Source organism: Arctopsyche grandis, chromosome 4 (assembly GCF_051622035.1).
Source record: "Arctopsyche grandis isolate Sample6627 chromosome 4, ASM5162203v2, whole genome shotgun sequence".
NCBI classification, from domain to species: Eukaryota; Metazoa; Arthropoda; class Insecta; order Trichoptera; family Hydropsychidae; genus Arctopsyche; species Arctopsyche grandis.
In genome coordinates, this window is record NC_135358.1 from 23,269,670 (window position 1) to 23,291,418 (window position 21,749).

General features: G+C 31.6%; 1 protein-coding gene across 1 annotated transcript in view; it reads left to right on the top strand.

The window, feature by feature from the left end:
- LOC143910802 (uncharacterized) overlaps positions 1-21,749 on the top strand; it is a 79,987-nt gene that overhangs the window by 11,807 nt on the left and 46,431 nt on the right. The window contains exon 3 of the mRNA XM_077429398.1: positions 13,449-13,487. Coding sequence (XP_077285524.1) covers positions 13,449-13,487 — 39 coding nt within the window. The remainder of the gene's footprint in view (positions 1-13,448; positions 13,488-21,749) is intronic.

Genomic DNA, 21,749 nt, shown 5'->3' on the forward strand with positions numbered 1-21,749 from the left:
TAAACACAAAAATGTGTTCATGTAAATGTAAGAGAAAATTTTAAATACTTTAATTTTAGAATTTTCCTTTTTCTCTATTGATCGCTATGGAAACATGTATATATAATAGTTGATTAATAATATAAACGTATCTGAAATGTTTTTTGTATTGAAATATTATGCATAGATACGGGTTCGTTTTATTCCTCGACGTTTTAATACAAAACCCTTAAAATTAATTAGGTAGGTATACAGAACAACAAAATTCAAATATCTATGTACATATATACCTATACATACATACATATGTATGTATATGTATGTATGTAGATTTAAAGGTAGATGGGCGCCTTTGAGATATTTCATGTTTCACAGCATAGCGAATTTAAAGCACTTGAGAACGTCGAAAGCCTTTCTACGTCACTGGGAAATTCAACCGTAATAAATCATCGCTGTAAATTATTCAAAAATTAATCTATCGATTTGCATTCATAAATTTAGTCGTCTTCTGTGTTTAATTTTTTGCTTATTGTCGGTGTCAGAATTTCTCGGTCTATGAATGAAAAATTCGGAGAAATTTTCAAGATGTGACCCAACATACTATGTATGTAGTAGTATCCGTAAGTGGTAGTTGTGATTTATCGATGTTTGACCGGTCTTTCGGTTCAATGCAAATGTTTGACCGGTTTATATAATAGTTTATACTTTACTCAACATATTTAAGCTTTGTTGACAATACCTAATTTGTTAGTCATAGTTAATAATCTTTTTCAGGATAAAAGCAGTTTTTACACAGAGTTTTTGTTTTTCGTGTTATAATCACATTGGCACAGCGAATGAATTTATATACATAGTTTTTTTAAAATTCACATATGTAACTTTTTCTTACACGTAATTTTTTTCATCCCAAAATATTTCCATTATTTATGATTTTTTATTATACACACAATCTATTCCCATATCAGTTTTAATACTTTTTTTATATTCTATCAAATTTATTTGCTTATTTATTGTGGACAATCTTTCGATCTTCAATCTTCGCTTTCCGATATTTTCTTTTCGATCTTTCGACTTTCGATGCAGTGAACCAGATCCATTTTTTGTGCATATGTATACAATAAATAATATATATATATATATATATATATATATATATATATATATATATATATACATACATATATACATACATGCCTCGTTGGAAAATGTAACAAAGAGGATTCAGCGAGAATAGCAGTATGCAACACATGGCAAATAGAAAATATTCACCAACCACCCCTAAATTCGTGTGGTAACCATTCTGTTTAATTTATTTTTTACGGCTTTACAGTCACCCAATCTTTATGGCATGTCAGCGTCTCGTCCTTTCCATGAGCTACGTAGAAATAGTCTTGTCCTGGGTAGTGTTTAACGGGCAGAGTTAACCACCTGCCTGTGATTTCCCACGGATAAATCATCAATCACCGGTGGGTCAGTAATAAATCGGAGGCAGTGGACCGTGGAAAAAAAATCAACAGGTGTGACGCCGAAAACATGAAAGATTTGCGGGTGGGGGTTGATGGTGGCATTATAATTATTATTTTTTTTTATTACTATGTAACGAGTGGCGTACGTATTAGGATCGATCGTAGGATTTTTGAACGGAAAGAATCATCATTTTGACATTTTTTTTGATTTTTTAATCATAGCTATTAATGGGTTTTTTCAACGAAAGTGTTATCATTTAGTTCTTGTATGTTATGCTAATACGAATTAAACTGACACAAATTTAATTTTTCACATATTATAAAAATGTGATAAACATACGATATTCAGTATATGTATATATTTTATATTAAGCAGATTTTTTTATCGTTACTTTTTACATATATGTATATGTACATTGGATAAGTAAAAATAGACGTATAAAGGATCAATATTATCTCACACTAAAGTGTTGTAGTGAAGTATTTATATTAGTAGGATTGTAAATTATGAACCGACGCTATACATTATGTATTCCTTATTACATATTAAGGTTTATTATGAAAGTCATTACTTGAGAAGCCAATGAACATTATGTAAATTTTGATAATCATTGTTTGTTCCATGTTATTATTCTTATATCACAAAATACTTCAGCCAAACTTGCATACGCAAAAATATTCGTGCAAGGAATGCACAAATAATGTCTGATTTGCATTTTCAATTTAATGCAAAACAAATTACGTCATTTGGCTAAAAATGAAAACGCGGTGTTTTATTTTTATACACTTAGCCCAAGCTGCTGTTCCGTTGAATATTTTTGTTAAATTTTATTTAATAGTAGGATTTTAGCTCAAAACAAGAAAAAAATGGAGGGAGACTACATGTAAGGCGCACGCGTTCCTAAACAGTAGTCATATAAAAGAAAATGTCTTTTTGTTGAAGCGGAGCATTTATTGCCGCGTATTTCCACTTTTTTTTGTTATATTAAAACGATCGTCAGTGCTTTCGTGTGTTTCGCGCAATAATGAATTCCCAAAGGCTTCAGTTTTTATGAACGTAACACATAAACCGACAGTCGTTGAGAAGAGGAAAAATTCTACGCACATGTGCGTGACGAATTTACGAATGTATGTATATGTAAATTTAGCGCGAATTTCAGTCGATGTAAATTCGCTGAAATTAATGGCTCATCGTTTTATTTTAGTCTTTTGACATTTGCAATGATCGAACACGAGTCTGACGTAATTGATTCAATTTCAGTATGTTATAATACGATAATGTTCGTTGGTTAAATATTCATTAGTTCAATAATATTGTCTTTTTCGAACTTAACCCGCGATTCACTTTTTGTCGATATATCAAACATATTTGTATCAGTACATTGGATATATTGATATTGGATTCAGCGTTTAACCTAAATATCCATATGGTATTATAAGAACATATTAATTAAACGCTTTTCTTTTCAGATGCATATGAAAAATAAGATAATGTTTCTTGTTCTATTTTAATTTCACTCGTATTCTGATTTGTACGTCTAATATCTCATTAGCCTCAACTTCAATGTTACTCATTTAAATTTACCCAATCTGTATACATTTTTGGTTCATTGTATACATATATGTATGTATCTATGTACATACTAGTGTATGCAGATTTTTCAATTTTCATCCGAGCGTTTACTTAACCGCGTGTATTGTGTATAGGGTGAGAGCGAAAGGAGTGGAGGGGCGGAGAGCGTTTTCCCATTTCCCAACAATGTTGCGGAAAACTCCGTTTAGGGTTCGGACGAGGTCTCGAGAGGTTTACCGAGCAGTGTCATTTGGGTAAATTCGTTTGAGGGTGTAGGTCAACATCTAAGCCATTTATATGGTCGATTCCGTTAGTGGAAGAGGATTTTGTTGGGTGGGGGAAGAGGACGGAAAAGCCGCGACCCACACTTGAACGTTCGCTGAGGTGCCGAGTGCATTTAATTTATACTATGTTTCAAACTGCAGCGAAGTGCCGAGAGCTGGAAATGTGTATTGTATACATACATGTATGTACAAACATATGTAGAATATACATTGCATCAATGGTTTGATTTATATAATTCATCTGCAGGTACACACATTCCATGGAAAAAAATCTATAGTGTAAGAGTAGTTGGATTCATTTGGATTTCTTGGTAACATAAATAAAATGCAGAATTTAAAAATGAAGCCAATTTTGCTACGAAAAATATTAATTATAAATTAAATTATATTATAGTCTGCAATATATATGTTTTAAATATATTGATAATATTAATAAAAATTAATAAAAAATAAGCTAGTTGATGTTATAACTAAAGTAATATATTTATATATATATATATATATATATATATATATATATATATATATATATATATATATATACATATACATATATATATATATATATATATATATATATATATATATATATATATATATATATATATATATATATATATATATATATATATATAAAATATTTAAAGGCCCTTCGAAATTATCATATTATATAGCTACTTTCGTTGAGGCAATTTTATTATAATATATATAACGTAATTGATATTGAAAATGCCACCATTCCAAATGTTTTAAACCTGATATTAAAATAGCTCTAGATTAAAAATATTGTGGTGAATTTTGATATGTATAATAATCGATATATGTAATTACATTTGATATTTGAATCTTCCAAAAACTAACAAACGCATCAACTCAAAGTGAAATATATGCCGGGCTTACCACAGTATTTTTTATGTAGGCTGGCTATCTGCAGACCCTTGAAATTGGAATACGACATATGTACATACATATATGGATATATGGATATGTGAAAGATTAATCAACTGTATAAAGTTTTTCGTACAGTTCGGCAAAATAAATCTACGTATGTATAGGTGTCGTACTGAAAAAGTGCTTGTTGTACAGAAAGTGTTTTCATCGAGTGTTCTAGTTCAAGTTAAATTATATAAATGCTCGCTCGCAATCTAATTGAACAACAACACTGAAATTTTTCATTTTTATGAAATATTTTTATGACCTGGACGTAGTCAAGTACTTTGGCTAGTAATAGTATTATTGTTAGTTATAATCAAACGAGGGTCGGAAGTACTACCCACCCTTCTGTAATTGATTTTGTAATTTATTCATCCGCTAAACGAGAGCGTGGTACCATTAACAATTTGTTAATTTCAGTTTCGACCAACTCTCCTTTTCTTTCTTCGTCCCGTTTTAATAATCAACTCTTTCCTTTTTACGTCGATCTTGCTCTCTGGGAAATTGAGATTTTTCCGATCGCACTTTCAAAGCAAAATTTCGTTTGTCGAATTTTCCGGTCGACGTTACTATTACCGAGGTGATTGCTTGACTCTCAACGCCCATAAAGATTGTATTTAAAAATAGTAATTTTATATATTTTTGATTATTTATTTTTGATAAAAGTCATAAATAATTACATATACATACCTATTGTTAATAAATAAATAAATTAATTAAAAATAGGTTGTAAACACCTAATGTTATTGAATCACGAAAATCAAATATGCGCGAAAGTTAAACGACACTTTAGGCTGGTGAAAATTCGTACATACGTCTCCAAACTTTAACATCTTGTACTCTAACTACCGGGTTGAGTCAAAATTATTCTAATTAATATTAAAAGTTTCAGCATGCCTACCGTATACTTACTGTTTAATAAATATTTTAAAATATAAACAAGTGTTGATCTAGGTACATACCTAATACATACATATGTACATACATACATACATACATTAGGGATCCCAAATATTCGAATATATTCGAATATCGAATATCGAATAGTAGCTTTAAATTATTTATTTGTAGATTTATGAAGTTAAAGATATTATTAAAATTTTAAGAGAATCATTATCTGTAACATCAAATAGAACTAAATGTGCTGTAGATTGAAAATAAAAAAATAAGTCCGTGTAAAAAGTATTCGAATATTCGGATTTGAGATCCCTAGTATGTATATGATGTATAATAAAAAACTATTTTTAGATATTAATTAAATTACTAATTAATGATATGATATACTCGTATAAATTCAAAGTTTGAATTACCGCATCTCGTAATATATCTATGACTTCAGAGTTAATTCTTCTTTTAATAATACGTTCCTGCGCTAATGATCTTTTTCCTCTCTTATCATATTCCCAAAGACTCCGTATTTAGTTTCATAAAATATTAAAACCATTATTATATCAACGCTGATGAAAATATATACGTGTTTGTATATGTATGTATATTATTAAATCTAGTATCAATTTCATTCCGCGTTGCGGCGCCTGGTAGTAAAAGTGCTTTTTCTTGTAAATTCGCGTTAACAATTGCGCGCTCTAAGGCCCTGGCGAGCAGGTGTCGTCAACTGCCGGCAAGCGAGCAATTCTGAACATCCGTCTTAAAACGATTCATCATTAAAACCGTAATAACTTCAAAATTTATCCTACCTCTGTCGTGAGCGAGGAGTGGCGTATAATATAAAAAATCCACACATTTTCTAAAATTGTAGTCGTACTATTATATCTTTATAATCATTATAATATAATAATATAATGCATACGTGTGTGTATCGTATCTCGCCGTATACACATACGCTGTGTTATTAATGAAATTTCATTCATTTTTTCTAAATCTAATGAAAACATTTTTTAGACATTTTCTTTCAAACTTCCAATCATAGATATCATATCAGCATCTTGATTCATAATACCGATAAATATATTTTTAATTCGATAATATTTTAAAATAATAATATTTGAAATCGCCAGATATCAAAATTTTTCTCGCGCAGAGTACTTCTTAAATTAGATCCTACGTTTAAATGAATAACAAAATGATCCACGAGATAGATATCATATAATGAAAATATATTGAAATGTATATATGTATCTATCTATAATTTTATTTATAAATATTTTCAAACTTTGGTAATTGCTATACCTATTCAATTACATATATGTACAAAATTGAATAGGAACAGCAATTACCAACGTTTGAGGAACGTTGATAAAATAACTAAAGAAACTGCTTTCATGTTATTTGATAAAAAAATTACGAACTGCATATGTTTCATTTACAAAACCTACAATTTTTACAGTTACTTTTTGAAAGATACGCGGACTTTCATGGAGAGTTTTTGGATAATTCGTGTGGTCCATAATGAGTTAATAAAATGAATTTTGTATTTATCTTAAATAGATTAAAATTTATTAAGTCAACCATTGCATATGGAAGATCCATTTAAAACACAATAATGTTTGATTCGGCGCCCCTGTTGAGTGGGCGCCAGGGGCTGCTGCCTTCTCGGCTTACGCTTGAGCACGTATGTGTGTGCATACATTACGAAGAAATATTTAAGCGTCGATCGTGCGTATACAATTTGTTACAAAAATGTACCGATTTTCTTTTGCTACGTTTGTTTTTTGAAAGTCACGAAGGCATTGTTATTTTTTTCGATTCATTTTCGCAAAGGAATATCGTTTATTTGAAGTCTTTCGTTTTGTTTTTATTAAATTTTGGTATACATATATACCAAATGGTATATATGTATACAAAAAAAGTATAAAAACATACATTTACATATAAAAAGAAACCCGTTTGAAGAAATTATAAAAGGAAAGAAAAAAATGTTTCATTTCCAAAGCACAAAGTCAAATTTAATTAAAAACAATTATTCTGACACCTTGTTATTTTCAAATATGTATACGTATATACATATTTGAAGCATTCGATGACGTTTACTTTTAATCGAATATATTTATTTATAAATATTCTGAAATATCTGGTGAATAAATTTTTGAGATTAAAATATGTACGGAAATTCAGTCTTTTCCCATTTTCAATTGATTGTATTTGCAAATAATGGTTTCAACTGTATTATTGGAATGAAATAATAAATGTAACATTGTGACATCATGGTGACTTTTGGCCCAATTTATAAATCTGTATTAAAACATACTTACATACATACATATGTATGCTAATACGGGTTAATTCATATTTATATGCTCGTATTGGTACATACATACATATGTACATATATGCATTTTATAAGAGAAAATAAATACAAAAATCTCATCACCATGAAAACTTTCATGAACCCTATGAATAAATAATAACAAATTTGTTCACATTACAAAGGTGAAAAATCTTACTACGAGCTTTGAAGAAAACTTTTAATTTATTTTTTGGAAAACCTAAAAAGAATAAACAATGCGAAAAAGGCTTTGAAGAATGAACTGAGACAATATTATGTATTATACTTATATAAGTAGTTCGGTTCTTTGAACTTATATAGAAAATGAGCTTTTCTATTTCTTTTCATAAGCACGTACAAAGTTTATAATACAAGACATACTTTAAGAAATACGGATAATGTTTATTTTATATAAGTGCTTATTTGTTGTTATTAAATTTTTGACTCGAGAAATCGTAACTTTTATGGGCGTTTCTTATATGGATATACATACATACATTATTTTCGTGCCGTGGAAATTTCTCGGTTTCTATCGCAAATACAAAAGCGGCTACATCATTCCGCATGCTCTTGTATCCTATCCTATTCACGCACATTTAAGTTAAGCTGTGCGATAGAAACAAATAAAATTTCACCGCAAGCCACCTATGTATGTTTGTATTGTACAATTTTTCATACACAAGTATTTCGATATTATGTTGAAATATAAAATTTTGTACTGTATTAAAAATATTGTATACAATTTTTATTTACGTGTGACTGATTCATTTCTTTTTTTAAAACGTTGAAGTTTTTTTAATAACAGAGGGAACATATTCTTGAGATTATTTTCTGCAAGCTCGGTCGGTTATTTATTGTCCTTTTTTGTCATCCTGCAATGCTTTGTTTTTATTTAAACGCATATGCGACTGACATGTGACATTTATAACCCCTGATACGATGACACTGCTTGTCCAGAAAAAAATACATTTTTTATAAACCGACAGTAGCCATTTGCAGTTTGAAGAGTCCGCATGAAAGATTCATGTAGCCCATGCTAGATAATGGCCGGACAACACTAGAACGACATAATAAGAATAATTTATTTATTTCATTTATCAGAGGCGTCGTATTTGTTCTGTTCAAACGATGAGAACAATGCGGCACGGTACTTCGCACTAATCCAGTATTTTATATTTGTGTCAAAAATGTGTACATACGTATTTCATTTTACAAATTGTGTATGTATGTATATATGTATGTACATATGTGTTATGCGAGAAAGGCTTATATCATATGTACCTACTGAAAAATATTTATTTGCGTCCAATTTACTGATATTTTTTTTATTGAGAAAGTTTAGTATGTCGCCATTGCGATTTGATTTATGCGCGCCATTTTTGCGCAATATGCAAGTGGGGTCGAAAAAAAAATGAAAGAAAAAAAGACGATAAATCCGAAAAAAGTAAAATAAATTGGCGATTGTTGGAAATTTGTTTCCTGGAGATTTATTTTTTATACGCATAAAAAACCTAATTGAACATGTCCAAATTGAAAAACGAACTCTAAAAATGTGTAATTTGTGTAAGGTAAGAGAATATATAAATCGTTTTCAAGTCCAATCGTTTAAACTTTCAAGTGTCATCGTTTTTATTTGACTGTATCATACTGTATTTTATATAGAAATATAAATTCGGTTTCGATTAACTTCTGTGTCAACGTTTTTAATAAACAAAAATAGTCTGGTCTATATTTCAAGCTTTATAATCTAATAAAAACAGATGTTGATTCAAGTGCTGAAATGGATATGATTTAATCATAAGAACCATATGTATGTGCAACGTCTGCATTTAGAATTCTTAAGAAATACGTAGATCTAACTTATTTTGTTCTTTCTACGAATATGAATCAATTGTGGTTCACAATCAAATAAACGAATATTGACAGATTTTTTAATTACATATTATAGAAAGTGTTTTAGTAAAATGATCCTTGTCTTGTTTTTTTATAATAAGTGTTCACTCATAATATAATACAATAGTTTTTTATAACATTGTAATTGCCTAAATGCGTACCCGCGAGCCGTGAGGACAGCGTCAAGCCTAATTATTATTAATAAGTGTTCTACTGAATTTCATAACGAGTCTTTCAACTTAACCGCTGTGAAAAATTTTCAGACATTATACGCATATTACGGCCGAAAACTTTTTAATATTAAAAATTTTTAAACGTAAATTTTTAATTTGATCCGTGAAAGGTGCTGAAATAAATTATATCATCCGGTACAATGTTACGTTTAACGGTCGTTAAAACAGTCCAACTCGTCACGCTCAGAGCAAAATGGCGGTACACAGATTCGAGGGTGGATGGGGGAGGGTTTGGTCTGATTAAACAAGATATCCGCTCTCTCCAGAGGTGGCAAAAAAGGTAATATTATTATGAAAGTTTGTGAATATCTTGAGCGCAACTTTTAAGTTACTTTTTCGAATAAAAATTCCTAAGGAAAGTTTAGACGCGAAACGCCGAAGAGGAAGACGACCCACTTGATGGAAGTCGTAAAGTGTCAGTCTTTCAGCCATAACCATTGTTTGTAACTGTACGCGTGTGTAAGTATGCCTACACCAAGTACAGGTGTTTATAAAATCGTTTAATTTTTTTATTTAATTTTTATTCAATTAATAATATCTAAATATTTTTTGTCGTTGAGGAAAAACCTATGACGGATATTACAATGTGATATATTTTCCCGGGCCCGAAGCAAAATGTCCCATTATTTCCGTTTTTTCCATCCGATCTTTCCCTCTTGTAAATGGCCGAAGTAACAGCGCGACCCCGGAAAAAGGTTTTCCCAGGCGTCGACCACCTTTTCCGATGAAATTGTCGTTGAAAAAAATAACACAACGAATGAAAAATCTGTCATAAACAATTCGACTCTTTTACCAAGATCGTTCAGAAGCGGGGAAAGTTTTTTTTTATTATTTTATATATAAAATGCTATATGTATGTACATACATAGTGGGAAGAAAATATTTTTACATAAACCGGCGTACAATATGTTTAAAGAATAATGTAATAAATTATACATTTATAAAGGAAGATGTAGACGTTGAACGTAAGAATTTTACGTTCGAGTTCGATATATGTATGTAGATACATACGACTAAGTATGTATGTATCTACATACATATATGTATGTATAATGTATGCGTAGGTTTTATATGCCTCAACGTGTAAGGTGAATTCTCAGAATAAAGAGATATCTAATAAGGAATACGTACATACATATGTAAGCAAGGCGTGAACTGAAAGCGACATACATACATGTGTATATTGTACCTATACAATATTCCTATATGATAACACTGAAATCAAAGAAAAACCTTGAATATGTGTTGAATGGTGGAAATGCAGTCATCCAGCAATAGATTATGGAAGTTTGATGCTATATATGAATTCTTCGATACGTACTATATATTATTAATCTAATATATGCATAAAAAAAAAACAAAATAAGTTTTTCTAGTGTGTTATGACGGAGGCCTCTCCAACACGCTTCCACTCGTCTCTGTTTTGCGCAACTCTCATCCATCCACACATTTTCCTCATCTACCCATCTTCCCTGCGGTCTTCTTTTCACCCTTTTGCATTCTTTCGGGTACCATTCTAGCACTTCCACCTTTTGTCCATTCTTCTAGCCACGTGGTCTGTCTATTGGCATTTCAATATCCTTACTCTATCCAATATGTCCACTACCCTTGTCATACTTCTCACATATGTCTTCCGCTTCCTGTCTTTCCTCGTAATGCCGAGTATACAGCGTTCCAAAATTCTTTGAGTACATTGAATTTTTTGCCCAAGTTTCATATCCATACGTCACACTCATCACTGGCAAAACGCATTAATCGAAGATCTTTTTCTTTAGGCAGAGGGGCATTTTTGATTTAAACATAACATTCATTCGTCCAAATGCACTCCACCCTAATTTCATACGTCTCTTATAAGTATACATATGTATATACACAGTGGCGGACTGGCCATACAAGCGTACATGCCCGATGGCATGTGGGCCCCACTATCCGTTAGAAAATATGGGCCCTCAGTAAAATTAAATAACTTTTTAACTATTTCACGTGTGTAAAAATTTATAGGATATTGCACTTTGGGACCTAGAGTTTGGGTATTTCAACAAAACAAATTTCTTACGATATACACAAACAACTAATACCTGCTTTAACAGCCCAAGGATCGGTTAACTTTTTTTATTAGGCTCGAAATGTAAGTTTCAACATTTGCGTGGGCCCTTTTACCGGGCCCATTTCCAACCTCAAGGTTATGTAATATTTCCAACCTATGTAACAACTACCTAATGAAGTAAAAATGGGAATGAACAAATTTCCGTGAATAATATAAACTGAATTGCTTAAAACAATTTTGATAGGACGATTCATCATCAACCAGCGATTTAAATTTACTTCATACATACTTTCAAAATAATATTTGATTATACTTCGACGATATAGTAAGATTTAAATACACAATTTTAAACAGTTTCCGAATATAAAATCTATTCCTAATCTAGACACATCCATGTATATAGAAACATAGGATAGGGGCCCCTCCCCAAAATCTCGATTTTCGATTAACATTAATTGAAAATATTATGCATTTTTTGTTTTCAGGGACGTAATTTGGGGGGGGCACTCGCCCCCCTAAATTAAGGAATAGGCGAATTTAGAAAATATTATGAATTTAATGATTAATGAGATACTATGGATCTATGAATGCTGCGTTTATTTCTTATATTATGTTACTTTTGTGTAACTAATAAAATAATCGCTGCTATGTGCTTTGAAAAAAAAAGATTTTATTATTTTGAAGCAAATATATTTTGGTTTTTAAGTGGTATGCCTTGGGTAACATTCTTGGAAATTGTTCGTCCCATTGAGCGAATCGTTAGAAAGTTCGCCTTTACTTTATTTTGTCTCAAAAACAGATGTGTATCGTTTATTTTTCCGAAAGTTTGTAAATTTTTTGATATAGTGATACATTTTGATGGTCGACTTTTGTTAACCATTTTGCGACCATGTGAAAATTTTTGGAAAAAAATTTTCGCTTTTTTAGCTTTTTACATAAGATATTTTTATATATATTTTTTCAAAAATAAGCTTATTTTTTTCATATTGTATATTTTCCATTTTTATTCCGATATAAAAAAGATTTTTTGAAAAAAAATTCAATTTGACCAATCTTTGCCTGCCCCCCCCCCCCCCCCCAAGAAAAAGCTGAAATGACGTCCCTGATTGTTTTCTACCGAAAGTAAAAGCCGCTTTTATGCCGCATTCTTTTATGATGCATTCTATTTACCTAGGACAAAAAAGAATTAAAACGAAATATACAATGTAATTTATGGATCTATTTTGCTTTTGCCATTTTTCTTGTACCTAAATTTGTTTATTCCCATTTTTGAAAATTTTATTTATTTTTTGCCCTTGATTTTTAGCGTGATGGAAAGAAGAAAATTTTGTTATATGGGGGGGGGGGGAACAAATTTTTTTAACCCTGGGTGGGGCCCCCTTTGACTCCTGGCATGCACTGATTTCAGTCCCAGTCCGCCACTGTATATACATATATGTACATATATAAAAGACCGATACCTACGATTGATTGAATTGAAAGCGCTTCTCGCTTCTTCTTACTTATAATTCTATGCATACATATGTATGTGTAAGGAGTAAAGTCTCGTTTAAAGATGTACATATGTACATATATATTCATAGAATATGAATAGTCGAACCCGCGTTCTCTGCACATGTGCGCCAGTCTATAGAGGTTCGCATTGCATATCTACTATATGTAGTAGCAATAATACGCTTACTGGGCAACATTTAAACGATGTAACTTCAATAAACTCTGTCTGTTTTCACAGACAGAGATTTTGCATAATGAATTAATAATATAAATAAATTTAAAATGTATGTAATAATAATAATTTAAATTTATTTTTACAGAAGTGGCTGGCTAACTTTTCTGGACGAGACATCTGCAATGTGAGTATTTCTTCTTATTATTTTTGGACTTTCTTATTACGAGTCGTCAAATGAGCAAGTGTATTACGTGGAAGATGTTTCGCTCAAATCATCATTACTGTCAAGTGGGGTGACTGAAATTGAACAGGACGTCGAGTCGCTCGAGATAACTTGACCGCGAGTACCAAGCTTCGGGAAACCTTTTTCATTAAGTTGACACTTGTTGCCTTAGTGTGTGCGCCGTTTAATTTTGTTATTATACGGATCGAGAACGAGCACTTGCAATAAAATGATACGCGATAAAATGGTGCGGAACAGCTGAAACACAGCATATTGAGCTTCCGAATCCCAAACGGCCCATAAAAAATGTCCTGCGGCTAATTCGAAATAGGATATTGTAATATTGCAAGCGTATATTAATACATGTATATTTATACGAAATAAATAACCGGAAATGAAAACCGTGCGAAGAAATCGCTTTAATAATTATATCGGCGTCGTAAAATACCCAACAATCGCTCCATTTGCCGAATTGATTCGTACGGTTCCGCATAAAGCTCTCTCTCACTCCCACTCGCACTTCAAATGAATTAACGGCGAGGATTTAAACCAGAGTTTCTCCTTTTGTTCCGGACTAATATTTAACTCGGCGACGACTTAGTAAGGGATCCGAAATGGAGGCGATAATGTGCCCAAATCCCCCATGGGTTTCGCTCATTACGCACGATTCGTTTATTTCGATAGTAATTCTTAGTTTTCAATTTTAATACAATAGGGGAGGATAAAGATAATAAATAAGCGCGTTATCTCTAATTCAAGTGTGCTATAAACTAGCGAAACTTTGCTGCTAGAAATGACCAAGGTGTGGGTAACAGAAGATTGGGTCCGTCCAACGTAAAAAAAAAGCTTTCTATTTTTCGATATACATATATGTACATAACTATAACTCGGTGAATGTAAATTGGAAAAATGTTCAAAAGGGCTCCTTTAAAAACTAGGCTAGTTTAAATTACGGTACCGTGAGATAATATACCGAATTCGGTTGCCCTAATTTGCTTGTTGGATAAATAAATCCGCAACGTTGGGTATTACTCTATCTACCATTTACATACATATGTACATACATATTATGGAGTCCAATTTACCGTAATTTTCATTTACTGGTAATCCGATAAATTTTATACCGATTGCCGGTTTACCGGGGAATTACTGAATTTTTCAATCTCAAAAATAAACTACTTTTTTTGTAATAAATATATTTAACCAAACGCTAATAGCATTATTTATTATCTACTAAGATATTTTATTTTTGACATATTAGCCACAGTGACATTACAGAATACTCTAACGCAGGCCTGTGAAAACTTTTTGGATGAAGGGCTACATTAGAAATTAAAAATGAGCAGCGGGCCGCAAGTAAAATACTATTTTTAGATATAAATTATTCATTACCGCGAAAGGAATTAAAACATCATTTTTTTTAAATTTCATACAAAAAAAATATTTAATTTGACGAATGAAACTGTTTTACATCTTAAACAGTTTTTTTTAATTGCAGGAGAATTTTGTAGTTGAAATTCTTAAAAATGCTTGTAAATTTTCATCTGTGATGCTTGATTGTAAAGAATTTATAGGTTGATCAAAAAACCACCAGCATTTCTTGAGCAAAATCTCTTTTTTTTGTCGAATTTTTCCGTATTAGGGCGTTGTAAAATTTTTCAAATTTCTTCATGACAGTGTAATTCCCTTAAATCAGCATCCCACTGTAAATATATAATCTTAATTTATATCTCCGTCGATAAGCTATCAATATGTATTGCAATTGATCTCGTATAATTGCCAAGCCTATCTCAATTTTTCGGAAGTCACAAATTTTCACCATATTCTTCAAATTTATTTTCTGTTATCTTCAGCAATTTCATGGTTGAAAAGTGGTCTACCCGTTTAATAAATAAATGGTGAAGAAACAGTCGTAGTTTTAATTTAAATCCATTCAAACTTTTCACCATATCATGGACATATAAATTTTCCCCTTGGAACACTGTGTTGAAAGTATTTAAATGTTTCACGATGTCCAAAGAAATGCAAAATCACACAGTCAGTCATTATCAGTTAATTCGGGAAAGTCGATAATATTTTTCATTTTTAAAAATAGAACAATTTCTTCTTTTGTATCCCATACTCGCTGAAGTATTTTTCCTAGGCTAAGCCATCGAATATGATTATGATAAATAATATCTGTGAACTCAGATTCAATATCTTGAAGAAAAGCAATGAATTGTCTGTGTTTCAAGTCACTCGATCGTATTAAATTTACAAGTTTAATAATACAAGATGTTACATGTTCAACTTTTAGCACGTTTTTGTACAATACTTGTTGATGTACATATAATACAACGAATCATAATTAAATTGTAATCAGGACAATTTTATCCTGGATAAAATTTGATCTTTATGTAATTCCAATGAGAAAAGCTCTTCAATAATTTCAAATTTAGAGTTACATCCGCGTATGAAAATTAATAACTGTGCAGTATCTTTTCGATCATTACTTTCGTCGAGAGTTATCGAGTACCATGTGATCGATTCTAATATTGATGATAATTGCTCATTAAAGTTTGTAGTCTAGTTTGGCCCAAATTCGAATTGTATCTTATGTCAGAAACGACAACATTCAACAAATCAACAAAAATTTTTTTAGATCAGAAAAAAGTAAACTTTTTTTGATTTTTGCGGGCCGCACCAAAATACTTGGCGGGCCGCGGTTTGCCCAGACCTGCTCTAACGTGTCATTGTGGCCAGTCACACAATCATAACACCAATAAAGGTATATAAAACATCCGTGCTTGAAATTTATAATTGATAAAATCAACCACGAGCGTTGCTCCATAGCTACTCAACCAGTTCAGCGCAGCTTAATTAATCAGGTCGATAATGGAATATCATCATCGGAATCTTAATCTGATGGATTTACTAAATTTTCCTTGTAAATCCGATATATATATATAAACTTATTCTGCTGGATGAAGCACTTAGTCGGACCAGTGTTGCCAGAAGATAAAATTTTTAGGAGAGGAGTGTTTTAAAAGGCAACGAATATGTTTTGTTGATTTAGCGATAAAAGTAATAATGGACTCCCCAAACATACATACATACATACATATATTGTACAAATATATTGACAAACATTCATTTTTATGTATATACATAGATACATATATTATTTATTTTATTTTATTTTTATTTTTACATAGATATATACCAGGAAGGCTTGACAGGAAAACCCCAATGCGCCTTCCTGGACAATTAATTACAAATAATGCAGTATTTTATTATTACATAAATCACTGTATTTTCAGAAGTTGAAGAACAATTAATTAATCAATTACAGAATTAATCCATTGAGACATCTGGATTTAAATTTTGTACATAAATTTTTACAAATTGTACATACAATAAATAGAAGATTTGTGACAACAGGAAAGATGATTGTTTTTGCCAATTTTAAGGAACCGTTCTAACAATGATCAGATAAAATTGACAAACTCTGATAAGAAACGATCGATTTGGAGCCAGAAAACCCCGAAATCTAACCAGCAGTATAGCGGATCGAAACCACTGATCACTTGGCGCTAAATATATACACTACCGATAAGCCATACTGCTGGCTATATACATATATATGTATACAGATATACATATGTATATTTAGTATTTTTCTATTTTTCCTTTTTAATAGAAAATATATAAACGATACTAAAATGGAAAATCTTTTTTTGGATGATAAGGCTACTTTGGGTTTTTGTGTGTATTTTCCGATAATATTTTGAAAACTTAAACTAAACATTAATAGAAAATTCAGTTCGCATAAAGTTTGATGCTAACCCTTTAAGAACGAAACCGCAGATTTATGGATATCGTAAAAAGGAAATAGCATCGAATTTAAAAAGTATGAAAATACGTAAAAAGTGACATCGTAAACAAAGGGGCGGATACAAGCTTTTATCGTCTCCGCAGCGTGCGCTTTCGCGAAATTGAATCAAACGTTTCCAGGCTTAAGTCGAGGGCTATAAAGGGTTTCTCAAAGTGAAAATTTCTCTCGGTCGTCGATTGGAAACCACCGATTTATTGCCGAGTCTCGAATCCCTGCGGAGGCGTTCGATTTAATTGGCCTGAGGTTTTGTGCATGTGTTTACATATTAGCCGACCATTTATTTATTCTATTTTCTCGTGTACATACATATATGTTCACGTATAGATAGACGATATTCCACGCATCACCGGCATGTGCGTAAGTTACGACGATATCAAGTGGAAAAATCGTTGTAACTAGTAATAAATTTCGCAGAAACTTCTCATTGAGTAACTCCAATCTTGGAACGATGATTGACGAGCTTCAGCAAAATAGCCGAAAATTTTTCTCCTTTCTTTTCCAATGGAAGTTTATTTATTTATTATAAATGAAATGACAGGTTCATTAATCAATCAGAGAAAATATCACAAGTATATAAGTAATCGTTGTCTGGAGGTTTTTTTCGGAGAAACGCGTTTCGTCTAATTTCTCACGTGTCTTTTCAAGTTTGACACAATTTCTTTCATATAAAATATGTTACATGTCGTATTACCCATATTATTGGACAGGAAAATATTACATATTTATACATTTAAAAAATCAACATATGAGCCGTTATATTTGAAAGTGACGGAAGTCCAATTTTCAGTTCGAAAAACACTATTTCTGTTTGACTTAATTCACAAATTGTTATCACTTATTTTAATTCGATATGTTCAGAATCTCGATAAAGCAGAATAAATGTATTACAAGCCACCAGTATTTTTTTTAAATATTGTTAAACGCAAAATATTATATTTAATGTTTTGCGAAATATTTCTCGAAATGAAGAAAAATGTACTTATGCCACTTTAAAATATAAGGGCTCATATTCTTATAAATCAAAATCCAAGGGTAATTAAAATATACTACGGTATAAATAAAAAATACAGAAAATTTAAAATAAAATGTTAAATAATGTCAATCAAAATATTTTGATAGGTCAATCTTTATCCGACAAGTGATTTTATATTGACGAATATCCTCGGAAGTGATTCTCGGAAATTTGCCATATTTCATTCTTTTGATTTCCGAAATCGTCAGAAAATCAATCCTGGGAAATAGAAAATTATTTTATCGATTCAATTTCAATAACTCTTTATATTTATTTCTAGGAAATTTGACATTTCTGACAAATTTTATTACAGGATATTTCCATCATTAACGGAGTTTGGACTCCGGAGAAAAAGGATTACTGCAATTTCTGTCTACTAGTGTAGATGAATCAAAATTGAGTGGTTACTTGTGTGGCTTGATGTAGAAAATCTAATTAGCTTAAGTATTTATGTACATCTAAAGCAAAGTAATTACTCTATAAAACTAAAACACATTTTTATCCTTATTCAACCATGTCTAGACATATGTATGCGCATATAATATGTACGCAAGTATGTGGCATAGGGGAATATTTTCCATTCATTCTTTATTCGAGCTGCCATATAAAAATAGTAAACCTTAGGAAACGACATATAAAGTCTTTCAAAAAGGAATAGTAAATTTTTCATTCCACAAATCTCAATGTACAACTACACATAAAGTATTATGTACATTAAGAATTTTTGAAAGGTTTGCGAAAACCTTCCAATTTTAATAGTGCGGTGAATTTTCCTATTTGTGTGTGCAGCAGCGAGGACGTTGCATTCGTCTAAAATCGATTCGTTCCGTTTCCGGTTGCTGAAATGAATTTTTACGATCGGTCACAAATTGAATATAACTGGAAAAATTTTGCTCTAAAAAGGAGAGTGGTGATTTTATGCAGCGCTTAAAGCGCATTCTGAATTCCAGTCGAGATTTGCGCACATTTTATGTACATACGTATGTACATATTTACATACATACATTCACAACTACCGACTGCTAGCGTAAAAATTGCATTATTTGATTTATGTGCTATTATGCATGCGAAGATTCGTGGTTAAGAAGGAATATTCTGAAGTTTCTTTTGGTGGCTAGTGTTAAATTCGTTTTTTTATCATTACATATTCACATTATGAAAAGCAAAGCGTTAAACGATACCAAACAGTCCGTCCTTTCTTCCTCTAAGCCTTCATTAAATTTCTATCTTTAGCCAAATTTTCAAATCTTTATGAATAATTGTTGGCTTTAATGGTGTAAGCATTGCATTAGTAATGACTTTTTGATTCATGTATCTAAATATTATCATTGATTTAATGACAGCTCTCTAACGGAATTTCTGAAAATTTGAATTTATTTTATATCGTTGAATCCTCTTAACTACTTGGTAAGTTTCTTATCTTTAACTCATTGCACAATTCTACTTTCTAAAAAAAACGTCACTTGTCTACTCTTCAGTCGCCCGAATAGCAGTGGACAATCTTCCGAAACCAACGCCGTACCGCGACTAGTGTAGTGTAACAATTATTTAATGGGGTTATACTCCACAAGAAACTTTGACATTTCGCCTTTAGATCGGTGCGAATTTGCGATGATCGGTCGGGACACGGTTGACGTGGTCACCCAAGCTGACGATGCGAGATAAAAAGGGGGGGCGGGGGGGTAGGAAATGGGGGCAGTAGTGTTGCCAGTAATTGTCATGTGTAGCAACAGCAGAGCAGCATCTGCACGAGCGCGGTGACAAGTGGCGGAGCGGTTTGCGCGCGCAACCTGCCACCAGATCGATAGAGAGACCCACGAACTGAGGACGCGCTTTCCGCACGTTTTGCCGCCGTCGCGTCCGTCGGCAACGTGTTGCCTCTCAAACTGTGAGGCGCAGAAATTTATCCCACCCTCCCCCCCTCCCCTTTCCGTTCGTTCTCTCCACCTATGCCTAATTTCAAGCCCGTTGCTCCGGTGTCAAGTTTTTGTTGCTACAATCGGGGTTGCGGAGACAGTAAAAAAGTTTTGGCTCAAACTCGGCACGGTGTCCTTACTGTGTACTTTAAACTATGCGTTCCCAACAGAAATGCTTGGAAATTATTTAAAATGGAATAGAAATTAAACATTTTATCAAGTATTAATGAAACATTATGAAAATTTGATGGTTTTAACTAATTTTGGCTCGTATTTTATAAGTCACTTGTGGTTTTACCCGGCTTCGCTGGGTATTTGTAATATAAACCGCAAACATGGCTAATCTAATAGTAAACATTTTATTAAATTTATTTGAATATTCATTTGTTTTTTTTATTAAATTTAACATCGCGGATTCTACGAACTAAAACTTACATATGTACATACATACAAAGTCTTTTTCGAAATTATATATTAGACTAGTTGTTTTACCCGGCTTCGCTCGGTATTTGTAATATAAACAGCTTAAACATGGCGAATCTAATAGTAAATATTCATTTGTTTTTTTATTAAATTTAACGTCACGGATTCTACGAACTAAAATTTACATACATACATACAAAGTCTCTTTCGAAATTATATATTAGACTAGTTGTTTTACCCGGCTTCGCTCGATATTTGTAATATAAACAGCTTAAACATGGCGAATCTAATAGTAAATATTCATTTGTTTTTATTTGAATCGAAATAATATATATATCGAATCGAAACCGTATCGAATCGTCGTCATAGAAACTTTGATTTTTTTTCAATGTTACCAACCAACATTATATACATACATATGTACTTACAAAGTCTCTTTCGAAATTATATATTAGATAAGGGAATTGGATGTTAGAGCGTTCATGTGAGAACAAGATTAAATTATTGACCGCAATCAACTATCATTGGCTCTTTCAATACTACATATGGATGTATGTACATGGTATATATATGTACATATGTACTATATACGTACATAATGGTAGATTTAATAATAATTTCGTGTTACATAAATGATGGATTTCAGTGATGTGCCGTTTGAAATTACATACATATATTTTTAATTAGTAATGAGTATATTATATGTACAACCTTTTTTACTTTATCTCAGTAACAATAGATGAAGTTTTGTGATCATGCGAAAATTTTAACTCGAGATTTGACTGATTGGAACTCAGAATCGATCACTGATCACGTTTTAATGATCTAGAAAAATATTTGTGTGTCTGTGTATTTTGGGGATTTTTTGAACACCGTTAGTCTCATGGAACTGAAACTTAGTATTGGTAACTGAAATTTTTATCGACACGACGTAAATTTTTTTTAACATAAGTTGATTGGAAATGGTACCTCCTCTTATAGGTGTCCTTTTTTGTAAG